We start from the raw sequence: 20,083 nt of genomic DNA, 5'->3' as shown, positions 1-20,083 counted from the left end.
TCTGTGTGTGTCTAACTCGAAGTGAGTCTCTTGTAAGCAGCATATAGATGGGTCTTCTTTTTTCATCCAATCAACCACCCTATGTCTTTCAATTGGAGTATTTAGTCCAATGGCCTTTAAAGTGATTATTGATAGGTATGTTCTTATTGCCATTTTGTTAGTTGTATTCTGGTTGTGTTTGTACTTCTCTGTTCTTTTCTTCTTCTTTTAGTTTCTTTGTGGTTTGATGGTTTTCTTTATTGGTTTGTTTGTGTTCCTTTCTCTCTAGTTTTATGTATCTATTGTAGGTTTTTAATTTGTGGTTACCAAGGGGTTCCTATATGTTGACCTACAACTGTATCTACTTTTTAAAAACTGTTACTCATTTAAGTTCAAACACATTCTAAAATAACTACTTTTTTATTCCCCTCCCCCACGTTTTGTGTTTTTAATGTCATATTTTACATCTCCATGTTTATCCCTTCACAGTTTATTGTAGTTATACTTGATTTTACATTTTTTTCTTTAAATCTTTGTACTAGCTTACTTACTTGGTTGATCCTCAGCCTTTATTATGTATTTGCCTTTACTAGTAAAATTTGTTCCTTTCCCATAGAAATTTACTTTTTGTTATAGCCTTTTCAATTAGAGAAAACCCTTTAACATTTCTTTTAGGGTAGGTTTAGTATTGCTCAATTCTTTTAGTTTTTGCTTGTCTGAGAAGTTCTTTATCTCCCCTTCAATTCTAAATGATAATCTTGCTGGGAGAGCATCCTAGCTTGCAAGTTTTTCCCTTTTAGCATTATATATATATATATATATATATATATATATATATATATATATATATATATATATATATATGTCATATCCTTCCTTCTGGCCTGCAAGCTTTCTGCAGAGAAATCAGCTGATAGCCTTATGGGGATTCCCTTATATATGACTCTGATTTTCTCTTGCTGCCTTTAGAATTCTTTATCTTAAACGTTTGCCATTTTAATTATTATGTCTTGGTATGCGTCTGTTTGGGTTCATCTTCTTTGGGACCCTCTATGCTTCTTGTACCTGGATATTGGTTTCCTTCTTCAGTTTCAAGAATTTTTCAGCCATAATTTCATCAAATACATTTTTAAGCCCCCTCTCCCTCTCTCTTCTTCTGGGACCTCTATAATGCTGATGTTGGTATGCTTTGTGTTGTCCCAAATGTCCCTTAAACTGTTCTCATTTTTTCTTAATTTTCTTTTTACTATTCTGATTGCATGATTTCCATTCTTCTGTCTTCCAGATCACTTATTCATTCTTCTGTATCACCTAGTCTGCTGTTAATTCCCTCTAGTGTGTTTTTCATTTCACCTTTTAAAACTTTTTATTTCCTTGTTAAAATTCTGTGTTCATCTATTCTTTTCCCTAATTCAGTTAGCCTATCTATTACTAATGCTTTGAATTCTTTATCTAGTAAATTGTTTATTTCTGTTTTATTAGTTGTTTTTTTTCAGGGTTTTTCTCCTGTTTCTTCAATGAAACAAATCCCTCTGTCTTCTCATTGTTCTTAACTTTTGCTGTCTCTATTCTATGAAATTAGATGAAACAGGTACCTTTTCCAGTCTTGAAGGGGTGTCCTTGTGTATGAGCATCCCCATACAGTCTGCATGTGCCCAGTGACTTTGGTGAGAGAGCTAGATCTGACTTGAGCACAAGTCATGTCTTTCCCTAGAGTGTGCTGGCAGCTATCACCTTGGTAGGAGGTGGTGCTGCAGATGGAGCAGCGAGAGCTAGAGTCAGGTGTGAGCCAGGGCTTCTCCCTTTTTCAGTGGCCAACACCACTCTCTTGGGGCTGGGGGTGGGTCCCAAATTGCTGAAGCAGAAGCACTGAGGGTCAAGTCCAAGATGGCTCCCTTCCCTCTAAGCGTGTTCTTTCCCCCATCCCAGCACCAGCACACTTGCCCAAGAGGGGAACAGTGCTGGAGCAAGAGGGGCTGGAGCAGGCATTTGGCATGGGTGTGGGCCTGGGTTCAGGCTGTGATGTCCGCAGTTCCACTTGGAATCCTGGAATACTTCTGATGTGGTGCCTCCATAAACGCCAGGTTGATGCCCCTGCCCCATTCAGATGCCATTTGGGGTCTGGGCTGGCATAGTCCCTCAAATCTGAGCACTCCCCTCAGCCACCCTCACCCTAGTGTAGAGTTGTTATGGTGAAGCAAGTGGGGTAGAACAGGTGCTTGGCTCAGGCTGGCTGTGTGCCAGAGTGGTTGCAGGAAACTGGCCAGAGTCCCATTCAGTTTCAACCTGTTTTTTTCTGCCTTGTTTCAGGAATAAGCAAGTGTGTGTGTGCTCTTCACTAGCAGAGTGTAGGTTTCTTTTGTTTGTTTGTTTGCTGCACAATATATCAAAGTTGCTTATTTATTTTATACATAGTGCTTTGTATCTCTTAATCTGATACCCCTATTTCACCCCTCCCTATTCCCTCTACACTGGTAACCACTAGTTTGTTCTCTACGTCTATGAGTCTGTTTCTGTTTTTTAAATATACATTTGTTTTGTTTTTCACATTCTACATGTAAGTGATAAAATAGAGTATTTGATTTTTCTCACTGACATATTTCACTAAGCATAATACCCTCAAGGTCCATCACATTGTTGCAAATGGCAGAATTCCATTCTTTTGGGGGGGCTGAGTAGTATACCATTGTATATATAAACCTCATCTGTTGATGGGCGCTTAGGTTGCTTCCATATCTTGACTATTGTAGATAGTGCTGCTATGAACATTGAGGTACATGCATCTTTTCAAATTAGTGTTTTCATTTTCTACAAATACATACCCAGCACTGAAATTCCTGGATCATATCATAGTTCTATTTTTAGTTTTTTAAAGAAACTCCATACTGTTTTCTATAGTGGCTGGAAACAATGTACAACCCCACCAATAGTGTACTAGGGTTCCCATTTCTCCACATCCTCTCCAACATTTGTTATTTGTAGACATTTTGATGATAGCCATTCTGACAGGTGAGGTGATATCTCATTTTTGTTTTGCATTTCTCTAATAATTAGCAACGTTGAGCATCTTTTCATGTGCCTGTTAGCCATATGTAGGTCTTCTTTGGAAAAATTTCTATTCAGGTCTTCTGCCCATTTGTTGATTGGGTTGTTTATTTTTTTGATATTGAGTTGTATGAGCTGTTTGTGTATTTTGGATATTAACCCCTTGTCAGCCACACCATTTACAAATATTTTCTCTCTTTTCATAGGTTGTATTTTCATGTTATTGATAGTTTCCTTTGCTGTGCAAAAGCTTTTTAGGTTTAATTAGACCCTATTACTTTATTTTTGCTTTGTTTCCTTTGGCTTAGGAGACAGACCCAAAAAAATATTGTTACGATTTTTGTCAAAGAGTGTTCTGCCTATGTTCTCTTCTATGAGTTTCATGGTGTCATGTCTTACATTTAGGTCTTTGAACCACTTTGAGCTTACTTATATACATGGTCTGAGGGAATGTTCTAATCTCATTGTTTTACATGTGGCTGTTCAGTTTTCCCAGTACCACTTGCTGAAGAGACTGTCTTTTCTCCATTGTATATTCTTACCTCCTTTGTCATAAAGTAATTCACAATAGGTGTGTGGGTTCACTTCTGTTCTCTATTCTGCTCCTTTGATCTATGTGTCTGTTTCTGTGCCAGTACCATGCTGTTTTGATTTCTGTAGCTTTGTAGTATATTCTGAAGTCTGGGAGGGTTATACTCCAGCTTTGTTCTTTTTTCTCAAGATGACTTTGGCAATTTGGAGTTTTTTGTGGTTCCCTATGGATTTTTATTTGTTCTTATTCTGTGAAAAACGTCATGGATATTTTTATAGGGATTTCATTAAATCTGTAGATTCCTTTGCATATTATGGCCATTTTAACAACACTAATTCTTCCAATCCAAGGGCACAGGATATCTTTCCATTTCTTTGAATTATCTTCAATTCCTTTCATCAGTGTTTTATAATTTTCAGATTATAGGTCTTTCACCTCCTTGGTTAAGTTTATTCTTGGTATTTTCTTCTTTTTGGTATGATTTTAAACAGGATGATTTTTTACTTTCTGTTTCTTAAATTTCATTATTAGTGTATATAAATGCAACAGATTTCTGTATGGTAATCTTGTATCCTTCAACCTTGCTGAATTCATTTATTAGTCCTAATATTTGGGGGTGGAGACTTTAGAGTTGCCAATATAAAGTATCATGTCATCTGCAAATAGTGACAGTTTTACTTCTTCCCTTCCAATTTGGATGCCATTTCTTTCTTTTACTTATCTGATTGCTGTGGCTAGAACTTCCATTACTATGTTAAACAGAAGTGGTAAGAGTGGGCATCCTTTTCTTGTTCCAGAACTTAGTGGGAAGTCTTTCAGCTTTTCACCATTGAGTATGATGTTGGCTATGGGTTTATCATAATGGCCTTAATTATGCTGAGATATGTTCCCTCTATACCCACTTGGATAAAAATTTTTATCATGAATGAATGTTGAAATTTTTCAAATGCTTTTCCTGCATCTATTGAGATGATCATGTGATTTTTATACTTCCTTTTGTTAATGTGCATCACATTGATTGATTTGTGAATGTTGATTCACCCTCTTGACTCTGGAATAAATCTAACTTGATCATGGTGTTTGATCTATTTTATATGTTGTTGTATTCAGTTTGCTAATATTTCGCTGAGGATTTTTGCATCTATATTCATCAAAGATATTGACCTATAATTTCTTATTTTGGTGTGTAGTTTCCTTGTCTGGTTTTGGTATCAGAGTAATGGTGGCCTTGTAGAATAAATCTGTGAGTGTTCCTTCCTCTTCAAGTTTTTGAAATAGTTTGAGAGGGATAAGTATTAGCTCTTCTTTATATGCTTGTTAGAATTCCCCTCTGAAGCCATCTGGTCCTGGACTGTTGTTTGCTGGAAGTTTTTTTTATTACAGATTCAGTTTTACTTGTAGTGATTAGTCTGTTCAAATTGCCTGTTTCTACTTGAAGCAGTCTTGGCAGGCTGTATCTTTCTAGAAATTTATATATTTCTTCTAGGTTGTCCAATTTGTTGGCATATAACTGTTCATAGTATTCTCTTATGATTTTTTACATTTCTGTGGTATTGGTTGTTATGTCTCCTCTTTCAATTCTTATTTTGTTTATTTGGATCCCTTCTCTTTTCTTCTTGGTGACCCTGGCTAAAGGTTTATGAATTTCATTTATCTTTTTAAAGAACCAGCTCTTGGTTTTATTGATCTTTTCTATTGTTTTTTGGATCTCTCTTTTATTTATTTCCCCTATGATTATTATTTTTATTACTATTATTTTATATTATATTATTATATTATATTATTATTATTTCCTTCTTCCTGCTGACTTTGGGCTTTGTTTGTTCTTCTTTTTCTAATACTTTTAGGTGGTAAGATGTTTACTCAAGATTTTTCTTCTTTCTTGAGGAAGGCCTGTATTGGTTCTAACTTCCCCCTTAGAACTGCTTTTGCTGCATCTCATAGATCTTAGAAAGTTGTGCTTCCATTTCCATTTGTCTTGAGGTATTTTCTGATTTCCTCTTTGATTTCATCATGTCCCATTGTTGTTTTTTTTAACGTCTTTATTGGAGTATAATTGCTTTACAATGGTGTGTTAGTTTCTGCTTTATAACAAAGTGAATCAGTTATACATATACATATGTTCCCATATCTCTTGCATCTCCCTCCCTCCCACCTTCCCTATCCCACCCCTCTAGGTGATCACAAACCACCTAGCTGATCTACCTGTGCTATGCAGCTGCTTCCCACTAGCTATCTATTTTACATTTGGTAGTGTATATATGTCCATGCCACTCTCTCACTTTGTCACAGCTTACCCTTCTCCCTCTCCATATCCTCAAGTCCATTCTCTAGTAGGTCTGTGTCTTTATTCCCTAGGTACTTCATGATCTTTTTTTTTTCTTAGATTCCATATATATGTGTTAGCATACAGTATTTGTTTTTCTCTTTCTGACTTACTTCACTCTGTATGACAGACTCTAGGTCCATCCACCTCACAACAAATAACTCAGTTTCATTTCTTTTTATGGCTGAGTAATATTCCATTGTATATATGTGCCACATCTTCTTTATCCATTCATCTGATGATGGACACTTAGGTTGCTTCCATCTCCTGACTATTGTAAATAGAGCTGCAATGTACATTTTGGTACATGACTCTTTTTGAATTATAGTTTTCTCAGGGTATATGCCCAGTAGTGGGATTGCTGGGTCAAATGGTAGTTCTATTTTTAGTTTTTTAAGGAACCTCCATAGTGTTCTCCATAGTGGCTGTATCAATTTACATTCCCACCAGCAGTTTAAGAGGGTTCCCTTTTCTCCACACCCTCTCCAGCATTTATTGTTTCTAGATTTTTTGATGATAGCCATTCTGACCAGTGTGAGATGATATCTCATTGTAGTTTGGATTTGCATTTCTCTAATGATTAATGATGTTGAGCATTCTTTCATGTGTTTGTTGGCAATCTGTATATCTTCTTTGGAGAAATGTCTATTTAGGTCTTCTGCCCATTTTTGAATTGGGTTGTTTGTTTTTTTGTTATTGAGCTGCATGAGCTGCTTGTAAATTTTAGAGATTAATCCTTTGTCAGTTGCTTCATTTGCAAATATTTTCTCCCATTCTGAGGGTTGTCTTTTGGTCTTGTTTATGGTTTCCTTTGCTGTGCAAAAGCTTTGAAGTTTCATTAGGTCCCATTTGTTTATTTTTGTTTTTATTTCCATTTCTCTAGGAGGTGGGTCCAAAAGGATCTTGCTGTGATTTATGTCATAGAGTGTTCTGCCTATGTTTTCCTCTAAGAGTTTGATAGTGTCTGACCTTACATTTAGGTCTTTAATCCATTTTGAGTTTATTTTTGTGTATGGTGTTAGGGAGTGTTCTAATTTCATACTTTTACATGTACCTGTCCAGTTTTCCCAGCACCACTTATTGAAGAGGCTATCTTTTCTCCACTGTATATTCTTGTGTCCTTTATCAAAGATAAGGTGACCATATGTGAGTGGGTTTATTTCTGGGCTTTCTATCCTGTTGCATTGATCTATCTTTCTGTTTTTGTGCCAGTACCATACTCTCTTGATTACTGTAGCTTTGCAATATAGTCTGAAGTCAGGGAGCCTCATTCCTCCAGCTCCGTTTTTCTTTCTCAGGATTGCTTTGGCTATTTGGGGTCTTTTGTGTTTCCATACAAATTGTGAAAATTTTTGCTCTACTTCTGTGAAAAATGCCAGTGATAGTTTGATAGGGATTGCATTGAATCTGTAGATTGCTTTAGGTAGTAGAGTCATTTTCACAATGTTGATTCTTCCAATCCAAGAACATGGTATATCTCTCCATCTGTTTGTATCATCTTTAATTTCTTTCATCAGTGTCTTATAATTTTCTGCATACAGGCCTTTCGTCTCCTTAGGTAGGTTTATTCCTAGATATTTTATTCTTTTTGTTGCAATGGTAAATGGGAGTGTTTTCTTAATTTCACTTTCAGATTTTTCATCCTTAGTGTATAAGAATGCCAGAGATTCCTGTGCATTAATTTTGTATCCTGCTACTTTATCAAATTCATTGATTAGCTCTAGTAGTTTTCTGGTAGCATCTTTAGGATTCTCTGTATATAGTATCATGTCATCTGCAAACAATGACAGCTTTACTTTTCTTTTCCGATTTGGATTCCTTTTATTTCTTTTCCTTCTCTGATTGCTGTGGCTAAAACTTCCAAAAGTATGTTGAATAAGAGTGGTGAGAGTGAGCAACCTTGTTTTCTTCCTGATCTTAGTGGAAATGTTTTTTTAGTAGCATGTTGTGTAGTCTCCATGTGTTTGTTCTTTTCCCATTTTTCTTTCTGTATTTGATTCCTAGTTTCATATTGTTTTGGTCATAAGAAATACTTGATATAATTTCTATCTTAAATTTATTGAAACTTCTTTTGTGGCCTAGCATGTGATCTGTCCTGGGGGATCTTCCATGTGCACTTGAAAGGAATATGTAGTCTGCTGTTTTTGGATGGAATATCCTGTAGATATCTATTAAGTCCAACTAGTCTATTGTGTCATTTAAATCCACTGTTGTCTTATTATCTGTCTGGATGCTATGTCCATTGATGTCAGTGGAATGTTAAAGTCCTCTACTATTATTGTATTATTGTCAAATTCTCCCTTTACATCTGCTAGTATTTGCTTTATATATTTAGGTGCTCCTATGTAGGTGCATATATGTTAACAAGTGTAATATCTTCTTGTATTGATCCCTTTATCATTATACAATGCCCTTGTCTTTTGTTATAGTCTTCATTTTAAAGTCTTTTTGTCCTTTATGAATATTGATATCACCACTTTCTTGTCATTAATGATTTCACGAAATATCGTTTTCCATCCCCTCTCTTTTGTTCTGTGTGTATTTGGCCTGAAGAGATTCCCTTATAGGCAGCATATTGAACGGTCTTGTTTTTTAATCCAGTCAGCCACTGTATTTCTTTTGATTGGAACACTTAGTCTCTTGACATTGAAAGTAATTATTGATAGGTATGTAGTTATTGCCATTTTATTACTTGTTTTCCAGTTGTTTTTGTAGTTCTTCTCTGTTCACTTCTTTTTGTTTCTCCCATTGTGATTTAATTATTTTCTTTAGTACTATGCTTGGGTTCCTTTCTTTTTGGTTTTTGTGTGTCTTTACCATGGCTACCATGATTTGTGGTTACCATGGGGTTCAAATATACTGACGCATAATTATATCTATGTGACTTAAACTGAGAGTCATTTAAGTTTAAACACATTCTAAAAGATCTACCTTTTTTACTCCCCTCCCCTACATTTTGTGTTTTTTTAATCATATTTTACATCTTCATGCTTATCCCTTTACTGTTAATTGTCTTTATACTTGATTTTACATTTTTTCTTCTTTTAATCTACGTGCTTGCTTATTTAATTGATCTTAAATCCTTACTATATATTTGCCTTTCTTATTTGGGAATTTCCATTTCCTATAGATTCTTACTTCTTTTCTATTTAGAGAAGACCCTTCAACATTTCTTTTAGAGTAGGCTTAGTATTGCTCATTTCTTTTAGTTTTTGCTTGTGTGAGAAGTTCTTTATCTCTCCTTCTAGTCTAAATGATAACCTTGCTTGGTAGAGTGTCCTATAGGTTGCAGGTTTTTCCCTTTCAGGACTTTGAATATATCTTGTCATTACCTTCTGGCCAGCAATGTTTCTGTGAAGAAATCAGCTGATAGCCTTATGGGGGTTCCCTGGTAACTGACTATTTTTCTCTTGCTGCCTTTAGAATCCTCTTTCACTTTTAACATTTTAATTATGTATCTTGGTGTGGTGTGGGTCTGTTTGGGTTCATCTTATTTGAGACACTCTGTGCTTCTTATACCTGGATATCTGTTTCTTTCTTCAGGCTTGGGAAGTTTTCAGCCATAATTTTCAACTGTCTTCTCTCTCTCTTCTCATTTTGGGACCCCTATAATGTGAAAAATTCCACACACACACACACACACACACACACACACACGTATATATACTTTTTGCTGTTCTGATTGTGATTTCCATTTTCTATCTTCCAGATCACTTATGTGTTTTTCTGTATCACCTAGTCTGCTGTTAATTCCTTCCAGTGTGTTTTTCATTTCAGTTATTGTATTCTTCAGTTCTGACTAGTTCTTTTCTTATATTTTCTAATTCCTTGCTAAAATTCTCACTATGTTTATCTATTCTTTTCCCTAATTCAGTTAGCTTTCTTATTACTAATGCTTTGAATTTTTTATCTAGTAAGTTTTTATGTTCCATTAGCTGTTTTTTCAGGGCTTTTCTCTTTCTCTTTCAATTGAGACAAATTCTTCTGTCTTCTCATTTTGCTTATCTTTATCTGTCTCTATGAAATTAGGTGAAACAATTACCTATGGTGGTCTTAGAGGGATGTCCTTACGTGGGGAGTATCTCTATACAGTCTACAAGGCCCCACTGGCTTTGGTGGCAGAGCTGGATTTGATGTGAGCACAAGTCACACCTTTCCTCAGGGTGTGCTGGTAGCTGTCACCTTGGTAGGAGGTGGGGCTAGAGATGGAGGTGCTAGGGCCAGAGCAATGTGTGAGTCAGGGCTTCCCCTCTGTTCACTGGTCATCACCACCCTATTGGGAGCAGGGTCAAGTCCCAAGGTGCTGGAGCAAAAGCCCTGAGGATTAGGTCCGAGCTGACTCAGTTCCTTTTAAGTCTGTGCTCTTTTCCCTCCCAGCACTGGCACCCTCACCCGAGTGGAGCAATGCTGGAGAAAGAGGGGCTGGTGTGGGTATTCAACAGCGGTGGGGGCATGGGCTGTGTTGGTCTGACTGCCATCAGAGATCTGGTCTGCCCCTGATGCTCCACCTGTGCAACTGCCAGTAACAGCTGCCCCCTGCTTGCTCAGATGCCACTTAGGATTTGAGCCACCATAACATCTTTTTTTTATTGACGTATAGTTGATTTACAATGTTTCAGGTGTAATACACACACACACACACACACACACACACACACATATATATGTTCTTTTTCAGATTTTTTTCCGTTATAAGTTGGTACACCATAGCATCTTACAGCCAAGCTTTTTCCTTGTTGTGGCAGCCCTTAGTCCCATGTGGAGCTGCCATATGAGGTAAACTGTGCTGGAGCATTTGCTTGGCTCAGGCTAGGATGCATGCCAGAGTGGTCACAGGAAACCAGTCAGCCAGCTGGGTGGTTTCAATCCACCCTTTCTGCCCTGCTTTGGGAGCTAGCAAGTTTTTTTTTGTTTGTTTGTTAGAAAATATCAGTTTATTGCATATAGTATTTTTTTTTATCTTTTAAGCCAACTTTATTTTTTTTTAATTTTATTTTATTTTATTTTTTTATTAGTTTCTGCTTTATAACAAAGTGAATCAGTCATACATATACATCTGTTCCCACATCCCTTCCCTCATGCATCTCCCTCCCTCCCACCCTCCCCATCCCACCCCTCCAGGCGGTCACAAAGCAGAGCACAGGGAGATCAGCTTGGTGCTAGCAAGTTTTCACGGCCTCCTCCCAAGCAGAGTCCAGGCATCCCACAGCCGTCCTATTAATCCCACTGGTCCTTCAACCAGCCAAGGGGGCTCATCTTCCCTTTGTTGGACCCAAGGGCTGAGGCACCCAATCTGTGGCTCAAACCACCACTCCTCAGGGAGGATCTCTACATGTGTAATCCCCTTTCTCTTCTGAGTCCCCTCCTAGGGGCACAGGTCCCAACTTGATCGCTTCTCTTCCCTTACTATCTGATTCTATGTAGATCTTTCTTACAGCCTTGGGTATATAGGAGTCCTTCTGCCAGTCTCCTGTTAGTTTTCAGTGAGAATTGTTCCACATGTAGATGTATTTTTGATGTATTCATGGGGGAAGGTGAGTTCCACTTCCTCCTACTCTGCCATCTTGAGTCCCTCCAAGTCTAGGTTTCTTACAGCCCTCCTGTTAGTCCCACTGGTTTTCTAACCAGCTAAGGGGACTTGTGTTCCTGATGTCAGATTCCAGGACTGTGGTGCCCAATGTGTGGCTGGAGCTGCTCATTCCCCAGGGAGGCTCTCTGTCTTTGTAATCCTCTCCCTCTTCTGTGTCCCCTCTCAGGGGCACAGGTCCCAACCTGATCACTTCTCTTCCCTTCTTATCCAATTTTGTGTGGATCTTTATTACAGCTGTGGTGGTACAGGAGTCTTTCTGCCAGTCTCCAGTTAGTTTTCAGTGATAATTTCTCCACATTTAGATGTATTTTTGATGTGTTCATGGGGGGAATTGAATTCCATGTCCTCCTAATCTGCCATCTTGATATCTTCCCCCAGGAAGTTTGAACTTCTATCTAAAAGCAATAAGAATTATATAAGGATTTTTCTTATGAAATTTTCAAATATATAAGAATTTTTAAATGGTAGCTTCTACCATTAATATTTCACTATACTTTCTTTATCACATATCTATCCATCTATCTATTCTGCTATCTAATAGAAAGGTTTAAAACCAAATATTTACATGTTATGTGGAGAAAAAAATTGAAGAAATAAAGACTAGAGGCAAGGAAAAAAGATAGGCAGTGCTGTAATTGTCTAGGCAAAAGATGATGGTGATTTGGACTGGTGAAGTGGTAATAGGAATAAGAAGAATTGGACGTAGTTAAAACATATTGAAGAGATAGAATCATCAGGACTTGGTAGATGTTTGAATGTGTGGGTGATGGAGAGGGATGAGTATAAGTTGTAGTTAGGAGTACAGACTCAAGAGCCAGACTACCTGGAATCAAATCCTGGCTGTGCCACCTATCAGCTGTCCCTTCCCTATGCCTCAGTTTTCTGTTCTGTGAAATGGGGATAATAATCCTTATTTCATAAGATTGTTATAAGGGTTACCTGAAAAAATATATATGTATCTTAGAACAGAACCTAGCACATAGTAAATTCTATATAAGTGGATGCTATTATTATATTTAACATTATATATAAGAGGTGACACTCTGGTTGGAAAGATGTGGGTTCAAATCCCAGATCTATTATTTACTAGCTATGTAATATGAGATTGTTTTTTCATTTGAAACATGGAACAAATAGTAACTCCTTCATATGAGTTTTTGAGCATTAATTTAAATGACAGGAAACAATATACATCTCTTATTTTTAGAATGACCACAGATCTAAGATTATCTGTGGAGACCTTCCACAAGAATTCTTTAATTGTGATTATTTTCAGAGAGACAGTTGGGTTGCTGGTAAAGCATCAGTAGGAAGTAATGAGGGGGGTGAGGATGGGTAGCACACTATGTCATAGTGCTAAGATCCCAGGACTCAACACTCCTTTTCCCCCAAGGCTGCTGCCATCCAACACTTAGAATCTGCAACCACTGAGTTGAACAAAATCCTGAAGGCCAAGTACCCGACAGAGATGATCATTGCAACCAGGTCAGTCTTCCTTTGGCTCTCAACCTTTGGGATGTTTTTGCCTCTCATGGGCTGTTCCTCAGTCAGAGATGGGGCTCATTTTAATAACTTGGGGGTTGAGGCCAAGGAAAGCATATGTTTACCTTCCCAAATCAAATTTCTTCCAACTCAAACCTCCTGAAGAGAAAGTTTACGGTGTGGGGGGGTGCGAAAAAGGTGAGATTGGGGTGAGGGCTCTTGCTACTCCAAAAAGACAAAATTGTAAGCCACAGATTTGGAAGAAGCGTTACAGAAGAGAAACACATTCCATACCATTCAAGAGCATAACATAGCTCCCTACAGTAGGGAGACCTTGTTTTCCATTTAATACCTGGAAAATTCTCTGTGGTACCTGCTACAGCTGCTTTCTCATAGCTGAGCAACACATTCTCCCCTTCTAAATACGTGGGTCATTCATTCCTCCTGGGACTCTGGTGGGTTCCTTCCAAATCTACCACATTCTCTTCTTTTTTTTTTTGCGGTACACGGGCCTCTCACTGTTGTGGCCTCTCCCATCGCGGAGCACAGGGCTCTGGACACGCAGGCTCAGTGGCCGTGGCTCATGGGCCCAGCCGCTCCGCGGCATGTGGGATCCTCCCAGACCGGGGCACAAACCCGTGTCCCCTGCATCGGCAGGTGGACTCTCAACCACTGCGCCACCAGGGAAGCCCCACATTCTCTTTTGAGAAACAGTCCCTACAGGTACCATCGTCCCAAAGTCATTATATTTGTACTGAATTAGCCAGGCCCTTGAACCATAGCTGATTTGACCCAGGGTGAAACCCTAACCCAAGTTGGACCGACTGAATTCTGTTTCCTGGAAATTTGGAATTTGGGCTAAGAAATGCTAGTTAAATTCTCTTAGGTACTGGCATATTTCACCATATGCATATGAAGAATCAGAATAAACAAAGAGGGGAGAGGGAGTGGGGGGAGAGGGGCAAGGAGAGGGAGGGAGGAGAGATCAGGAAAGAGAGAGGGAGAATGAAGAGGAGGAAGATGGAAACTAATGACATTATAAGAGAGGTCTCTGGACCTCATGGTCCATGTCACATTGTGTCATCTATTTTATATTTCCAGATTCCTGTGCTCAGCAGTGGAAGATTTTGTAGTTGATATTGTAAAGGCCTGGAGCCGGATAAAACAGAACAATACAGCAATAGAGTCTGTGATTTTGAAAGTAAGTTTCCATCCTTTTTTCTTGTACTCTTTGTGGTGCCAGGGTCCCATTTTTAATAAAAGCAAATGTGCCTCTCACTGGGAATTGTAAAATAGCAAGGAGGAGCAGCTGGTAAGCCTCCCTGATGGGGGAAATCCTCATCAAACTTCCACCTTTCACCAAATGAAGGGTGACACTATACATGCTTATCCATGTATCATGTACCTAAGCATGTGCCAAGCATCTGTCCACACCGAGACACAAGCGTACACCAACATGTATGCACATGGTTGTATAGCAGAACATTCTTGAAAATACATACAAATACATGCTAGAAATACACCCACATTCACCTCTATAACAACCACAGTAACAATAACAGCTAACACTTATATAGCACTTACTCTGTGCCAGGAACTGTTCTAAGCACTTATAATGTGTTAACTTATTTAATCTTCACAACTGCCTTAGAATATAAAAGCACAAATAGATTAAGTGACTTGCCTAAGTTTACAAACTATTAAGTGATGGAGCTGGGAATCAAGCCATAATCATGTAGTACACCCCCAAACATACACACAGACAAAGGCAGACACCAGGCACCCATGCAGAGCCACATCCACATTCATAGAAGCATGCCCATGAAAACACCAATCCAGAAATGTTTATCTTTCCTCAGTTTTGCCATATTACACATCATTTTATAGGCCACTCTGACATGAGAAAGACTAGGCAACATATATTGATGCCTGCAGCTGTTCCGAAACAAATAGTGTCTCTTTGACCCCCTAACACCCTTTGGTTATCTTATCACATCTACCCAAGCAGTTCTTTCTCTAAACTTTCATCTCCCCACATGTAGCTTTCTATGCTCAGTGTTCCTGGCCAACTAGTACCCCTCCCTACCTCTCCCCATACCATCTGACTCCTAATTCTGTCCTTTCAGGCACAAATCTCTCATAACAATGTCGTGTCTCCTTCCCCATATAGAGCGACTTAATGTATGACAAGCTCAGTGTCCTGATTGATATCCTTGCTGAGGATGCAGCAGTTGGGAAGAGTACCACAGCACATGCAGACAGTGCCAAGGCAGATGGAAAGCCCTTCATCCCTCAAATAGACCACATAGCCAAGTGCAAGTTGGAGCTGGCCACAAAGGCCCAGAATCTCCAAAAGTCCTTGAAACTCATCATATTCCAAGTTGAACAAGGTAAAGGCCCCAGGGTTGTGGTGATTGAGGTAGGGGAAAGAGAAGGTTCCTGTGGGTAGTTTGCTGGTCTACCTAGCTCTGGGTCTACTATTTGACATCACTACCAAAACTTGACTAGATTCTGCATTCATAAAGTATCCAAAGTCTGTCCTCAGTCTCCACTGATTTGAAAAGCCTCAGTCCTGATAAGCTTCCCCTTTGGTTCCTCCTACCTCCCAGGCACTCAACTCTTGCTACTTACTTATTTTTGGAACTAACAATCATCCTAAACAATTACAGCTGCTAAGTGGCTTGGCTCAAAGGTCTGTCAGCTTCAACCTCCAGCCATGGAATCTTTTTCCACCTGCGTCTGTCCCCTTCCAACCACTGAGCCTATGATGATTTTAGAAAGAAAATAGTGTTCATCTCCGCATGTCTTACACAGTATTAATCAGGCACAAGGGCTTTGAGAGTGGTCCTGGCAGATCTAGCATTGATTGCCATTTCCCATAACTCGTGACAATCTGCAAGCTTCCAACAAAGTATGAAAACTCTTTCAACTCCTCCAACTTCTTAAGTTAACATTTTGGTTCCCACTTCTTCTCCACAATGCTTCTTTGAAAAACAGTTCAGAAAATATAACACCAAGTGTGTTCTGCCTGAGCTATTGGAATTGAACAGAAGTCCATGTAGCAGGGAAGTCCTTTTGGCTGACCTTTGACCTTTAGCTACAGTACCTTCTCCTGCCTTGGTACCTTTACCTACAGTACCTTCTCCTGCCTTGGTACCTTTAGGTACAACCTCAGCCACGTTTCTAAGAAAGAAAGGAAATAACCCTTCTGCACTGTGAAATCATTAAACAGCCAGTTTGCCTCTATTTCTGTAGGTGGTTTCCAAGTAGCAGGGATCAGATCAATCTGATGTAGCCATAACCCTGTCACAACTAATCCTCAGCCTGCTCCATCAATACATAAGTCAGATTTAGAAGTGCAACTTGTGGCCCAGGGACAGAGAAAGGGTCCCCTGGCAGCACAGGGATTGAACCTATGAGCTTTGGCATAGGCTGAGCACCTGAGCTATACAATATACAGGCTGGTAAAAGAAAGGAGACTTCTCAAATATTCTGGGTATTGGTGAGACATTTGGTTGAAAGAACGGCATGGTCCCAGAGGCTTAAGTTTAGAACAAAGGTCATGTGAGTAAATGAATTAACAAAGAGGCGAGAATGGAGGTAGAAGAACAGAGAGTTTCCCACCCTGCTCTCCCTACCCCTGGCCCCAAGCTTCTACTCACAACCACGTTTACTGGACGATAGGAAAAGAGTAACAAGTAAAACAGAGAAAGCTCAGGCATGGATGTGAAGAGACATGGCAATACTGTAAGAAAGCTGAAACCACAAACAGCATCATGGAGGAGATGTGATGATCAAATGGGAGTCTCCATTGTCTCCTCACACACTGACTGGTATTAACTAAACAAAAGAGATGCTCAAGAAATGTGACCAATCCTCCCTCCCTCCTTTCCTCCTTTTCTTCCTTCCTTTCCTTCCTCTCCTTCCTTCCTTCCCTCCTTCCTTCCACTTTTTCTCTATAGTTCTTGATGAGCAAAGCCGACAGACAATATCAGTCAAGAACTTTAGTTCAACTTTCTTCCTGGAAGATGACTCAGAAGATATTAACCAGATGAGCCCAAGACACCGTAATGATCTTTCTCTTCTCCTTCCTTTACTCTAAGCTTCATCTCTGTCTTCTAGTTCCCAGAGAATAAAGATGTATTTTCATGCATCTTCCTTTAGCCATAATCCTACTCTGCAGTAGATATCCCTCCCTCTTCTCCAGAAACCTCACACTATAAGACCCCATGCTTATGTCCAGAAGTAATGACCCCATTAGATACTTTGAAAAGGCTGGCCTGATGAAACCCAAGATTTGAAGCTGTTTCACTGCTAGCAAGCAAGCAGCCCAGCCTTACTATTCTGTCAGTGGAAGTCCCTGTCCATCCAAGATGATCCCTCTTTGGAATGAGAACCCTGAATATTATCGAGGAGAAAGTCATTAAGCTTGACCCTGCTTCAACAGAGAAAGTGGGGTGAAATACAAGTGGGGGGAGGGGCTTTCTTGTTTGTATCTGACACCAAGATGACATCTTTTGTGTCTAGGTTCTCGTCTTGGTACTCTGTCTTCTATATCTTCTCTCAAAAGTGAAGACCTAGATAACCTCAATTTGGAGCACTTATATTTTACACCTGAAACTATGTAAGTATTTAAGCCTATCACCTTCCTATGGCTTCTCCCTTTCTCTGGTTAAGAGAATAGTCTAAAGATACCCACAGTCAAATGCTGACTCTACTTACTAGTTGTGTGACCTTACGCAAGTAATTCAACCAAACCTCAGTTTCCTCATGTATAAAATGGAGATAATTGTAGAACTTGCCAGATAGATAGGTTTGCTGTATTCATTGAGTTTATATATCCAAAGTACTTGCACTGGGCAGTGTTTGGTACCCATAGTTAGGTGCTATATGTGTTACAGTTGTTGTTATTATTATTTTTTTATTAAAACAACTTCATTTCATTTCAAAGAACCTGCTTTTCACTGTTGCCTTTAACAGTAAATGATTGGAGTTGCTAAGAAGTAAGTGGGCATTTAGGGGACTAGCTAGCAAATCTAAAGACATCGGTCTCAATAGCCCTACCTCTCTAGAATATTCCCAGTAGCCAAGTTCCATCACACTCACTCATTTTGAGTTCCATTAAGAAAATCAGTTACATCAGTTAGAGAATCCCCAATTTCTGGACTGTGGTCAAGGAAGACAAATCTCATGTGAGAGATGTAGGGTCAATTTAGTAATGAATAAAAAAAAAAAATCTGTGGTTAAGTAGCTAAATTGTACCTATTTTCAGTTTCTCAAAAGAAAGACACAGCTAGCAATTATTTAAGTTTTCTGCCGCTTCCCATTTATTCCTATATTCAACTCCCCTTCCCCTCCACTTTACCATTGGCTTAAGCTCATATATGAGGCCTCAGTGGACCTACATAATGAGTTTTGATCAATGGTGTGCTGGAAAATGTTTAACAACCAGCTCTCTGAGGGGAGGAAAGCCCTGGTTTATTCCTGGTGTAAACCCTTCCATCATGGCCTATTTCAAGCTACTGATATAATGTCATTGAATGCAGAGTTGGGGATTATAGGCATAATCAACTTACATAAACTGGTATGAACTGGCTCCAGCACACCACTGGTTTTGATGGATGGATGCAGAAGAATAAAACAAACCGCTTGGTTTTGTTGTTGTTGTTGTATATATATCTACCCTCTTTTATCAGTTTTCTTTTCCTTCAAATGTGTGGTCACTTTGCCCTTTGATGTGAAAGTACTACAAAGGAGTTCAGACACCTCTGGAAACAGTAATACAAACTTTACTCTCATCATATATTTTTATCTGAGATACTTAAATGTTCTTTATGGGAATAAGTCAATGACTCTTATTTCCCTTTATTTTATGTGGAGAAGATAATGGCCACTCATATCTGACAGCCTCCAAAGATGACTTCTTTATTATGAATCCCAATTCCACTGAATCCGCCCAACTGGCTGGGTGTCCCCTCTTACAGCTAACAAGTTAGTTGTTAACACAATAGGACATCTACATGTGCCTCTCAAGAACATTAAGCCTTGTGCGCAGTGTAGAGGGGGACTTCCCTCAGTGGTTGTTGATCATGCAGATAAAGTCTGCAGCCTAATGATAACAGCACTTCTTTCCTGCACCAGTGTCTATTCTCTTCTTCCCTTTGGCTAATTTCAGACGCTTCAAAGAAAGGTGTGTCATGAACAACTATTTTGGAATTGGACTAGATGCTAAAATTTCTCTGGAATTCAACACCAGAAGAGATGAACACCCAGGACAATACAAGTAAGGAAAAGAAACTCTCCTCCCTACATACAAACACACAATCATAATATACACATGTATTCCCACATCCCCTACCTCACAGACAAGAAACAGAAAGAGTCCGTCCTTTGGAAGTAAAACACATTAGTCTCAAGGTTAGTCTAGTGGGATAGCTTGCCCCAAATATTGACCAAATCTGTGATGACGCTGCACTGGCATCCTGAACTTGGAGCTGCTTTCATAGTCTTGAACTGTGTTCAGCTAACTGTGTTACTGTTACTGAAAACAGGTTACGTTGACTCAATTCAGCCAATTGCCTATCTTTGTTCTGTCTCCAAGAACTTGATGAGGTCCTAGTAGTGGTTTTAAGGTCTCTTCTTGCTCGGCAAGGCTGCAAAGTATCAAAGATCGCCCTACTGGTTCTTAGTGTTCCTAACTTGGTTCCCCAGGACCTACTGATTTTACCCCATCTTGTTTGGTCTGCTTGGCACCTTCTGGTACTTTTGTACTACAGACGTACACTAAGGCAGCCTCAGAGTTCTTGTGGTAAATTGAAATTACGAGTAAAAAGAAGCACACCCTCCACCCATCATCATCACCCCCTGCCCACCTGCCACCAGAACTTCTTTCTCAGAGCAGGCCTGGGCTGAGGAACAAGTACTTTATCAGATGTGTCTTGCAAATATTGCTTCCCAGTTGCTTGTCTTTTTTGTTATTATTGCTTGTCTTTTCATTTTTAATGGTCTCTTTTGAAATACAAAAGGTTTGAATTTTGATGAGTTCCAATTGATCAATTTTTTTTTACAGACCATGCTTTTGATGCCATGTTTAAGAAATCTTTGCCTAACCCATGATCTTAAAAATTTG

General features: G+C 39.1%; 1 protein-coding gene across 2 annotated transcripts in view; it reads left to right on the top strand.

The window, feature by feature from the left end:
- The window catches only part of DGKK (diacylglycerol kinase kappa), a gene marked incomplete at its 5' end in the record, with an annotated part of 179,181 nt that overhangs the window by 145,284 nt on the left and 13,814 nt on the right, over positions 1–20,083 (top strand). For both annotated transcript variants that reach the window (XM_082608940.1, XM_082608939.1), the window contains 6 exons: positions 12,866–12,957; positions 14,056–14,155; positions 15,125–15,344; positions 16,917–17,021; positions 17,482–17,578; positions 19,130–19,237. In XM_082608940.1, the coding sequence (XP_082465066.1) occupies positions 12,866–12,957; positions 14,056–14,155; positions 15,125–15,344; positions 16,917–17,021; positions 17,482–17,578; positions 19,130–19,237 (722 nt within the window). The remainder of the gene's footprint in view (positions 1–12,865; positions 12,958–14,055; positions 14,156–15,124; positions 15,345–16,916; positions 17,022–17,481; positions 17,579–19,129; positions 19,238–20,083) is intronic.

The sequence above is a fragment of the Mesoplodon mirus genome, assembly GCF_964341445.2.
Source record: "Mesoplodon mirus genome assembly, chromosome: X".
NCBI classification, from domain to species: Eukaryota; Metazoa; Chordata; class Mammalia; order Artiodactyla; family Ziphiidae; genus Mesoplodon; species Mesoplodon mirus.
The sequence above is the reverse complement of the archived record's forward strand: the minus strand, read 5'-3'. Positions and strand labels throughout refer to the sequence as shown.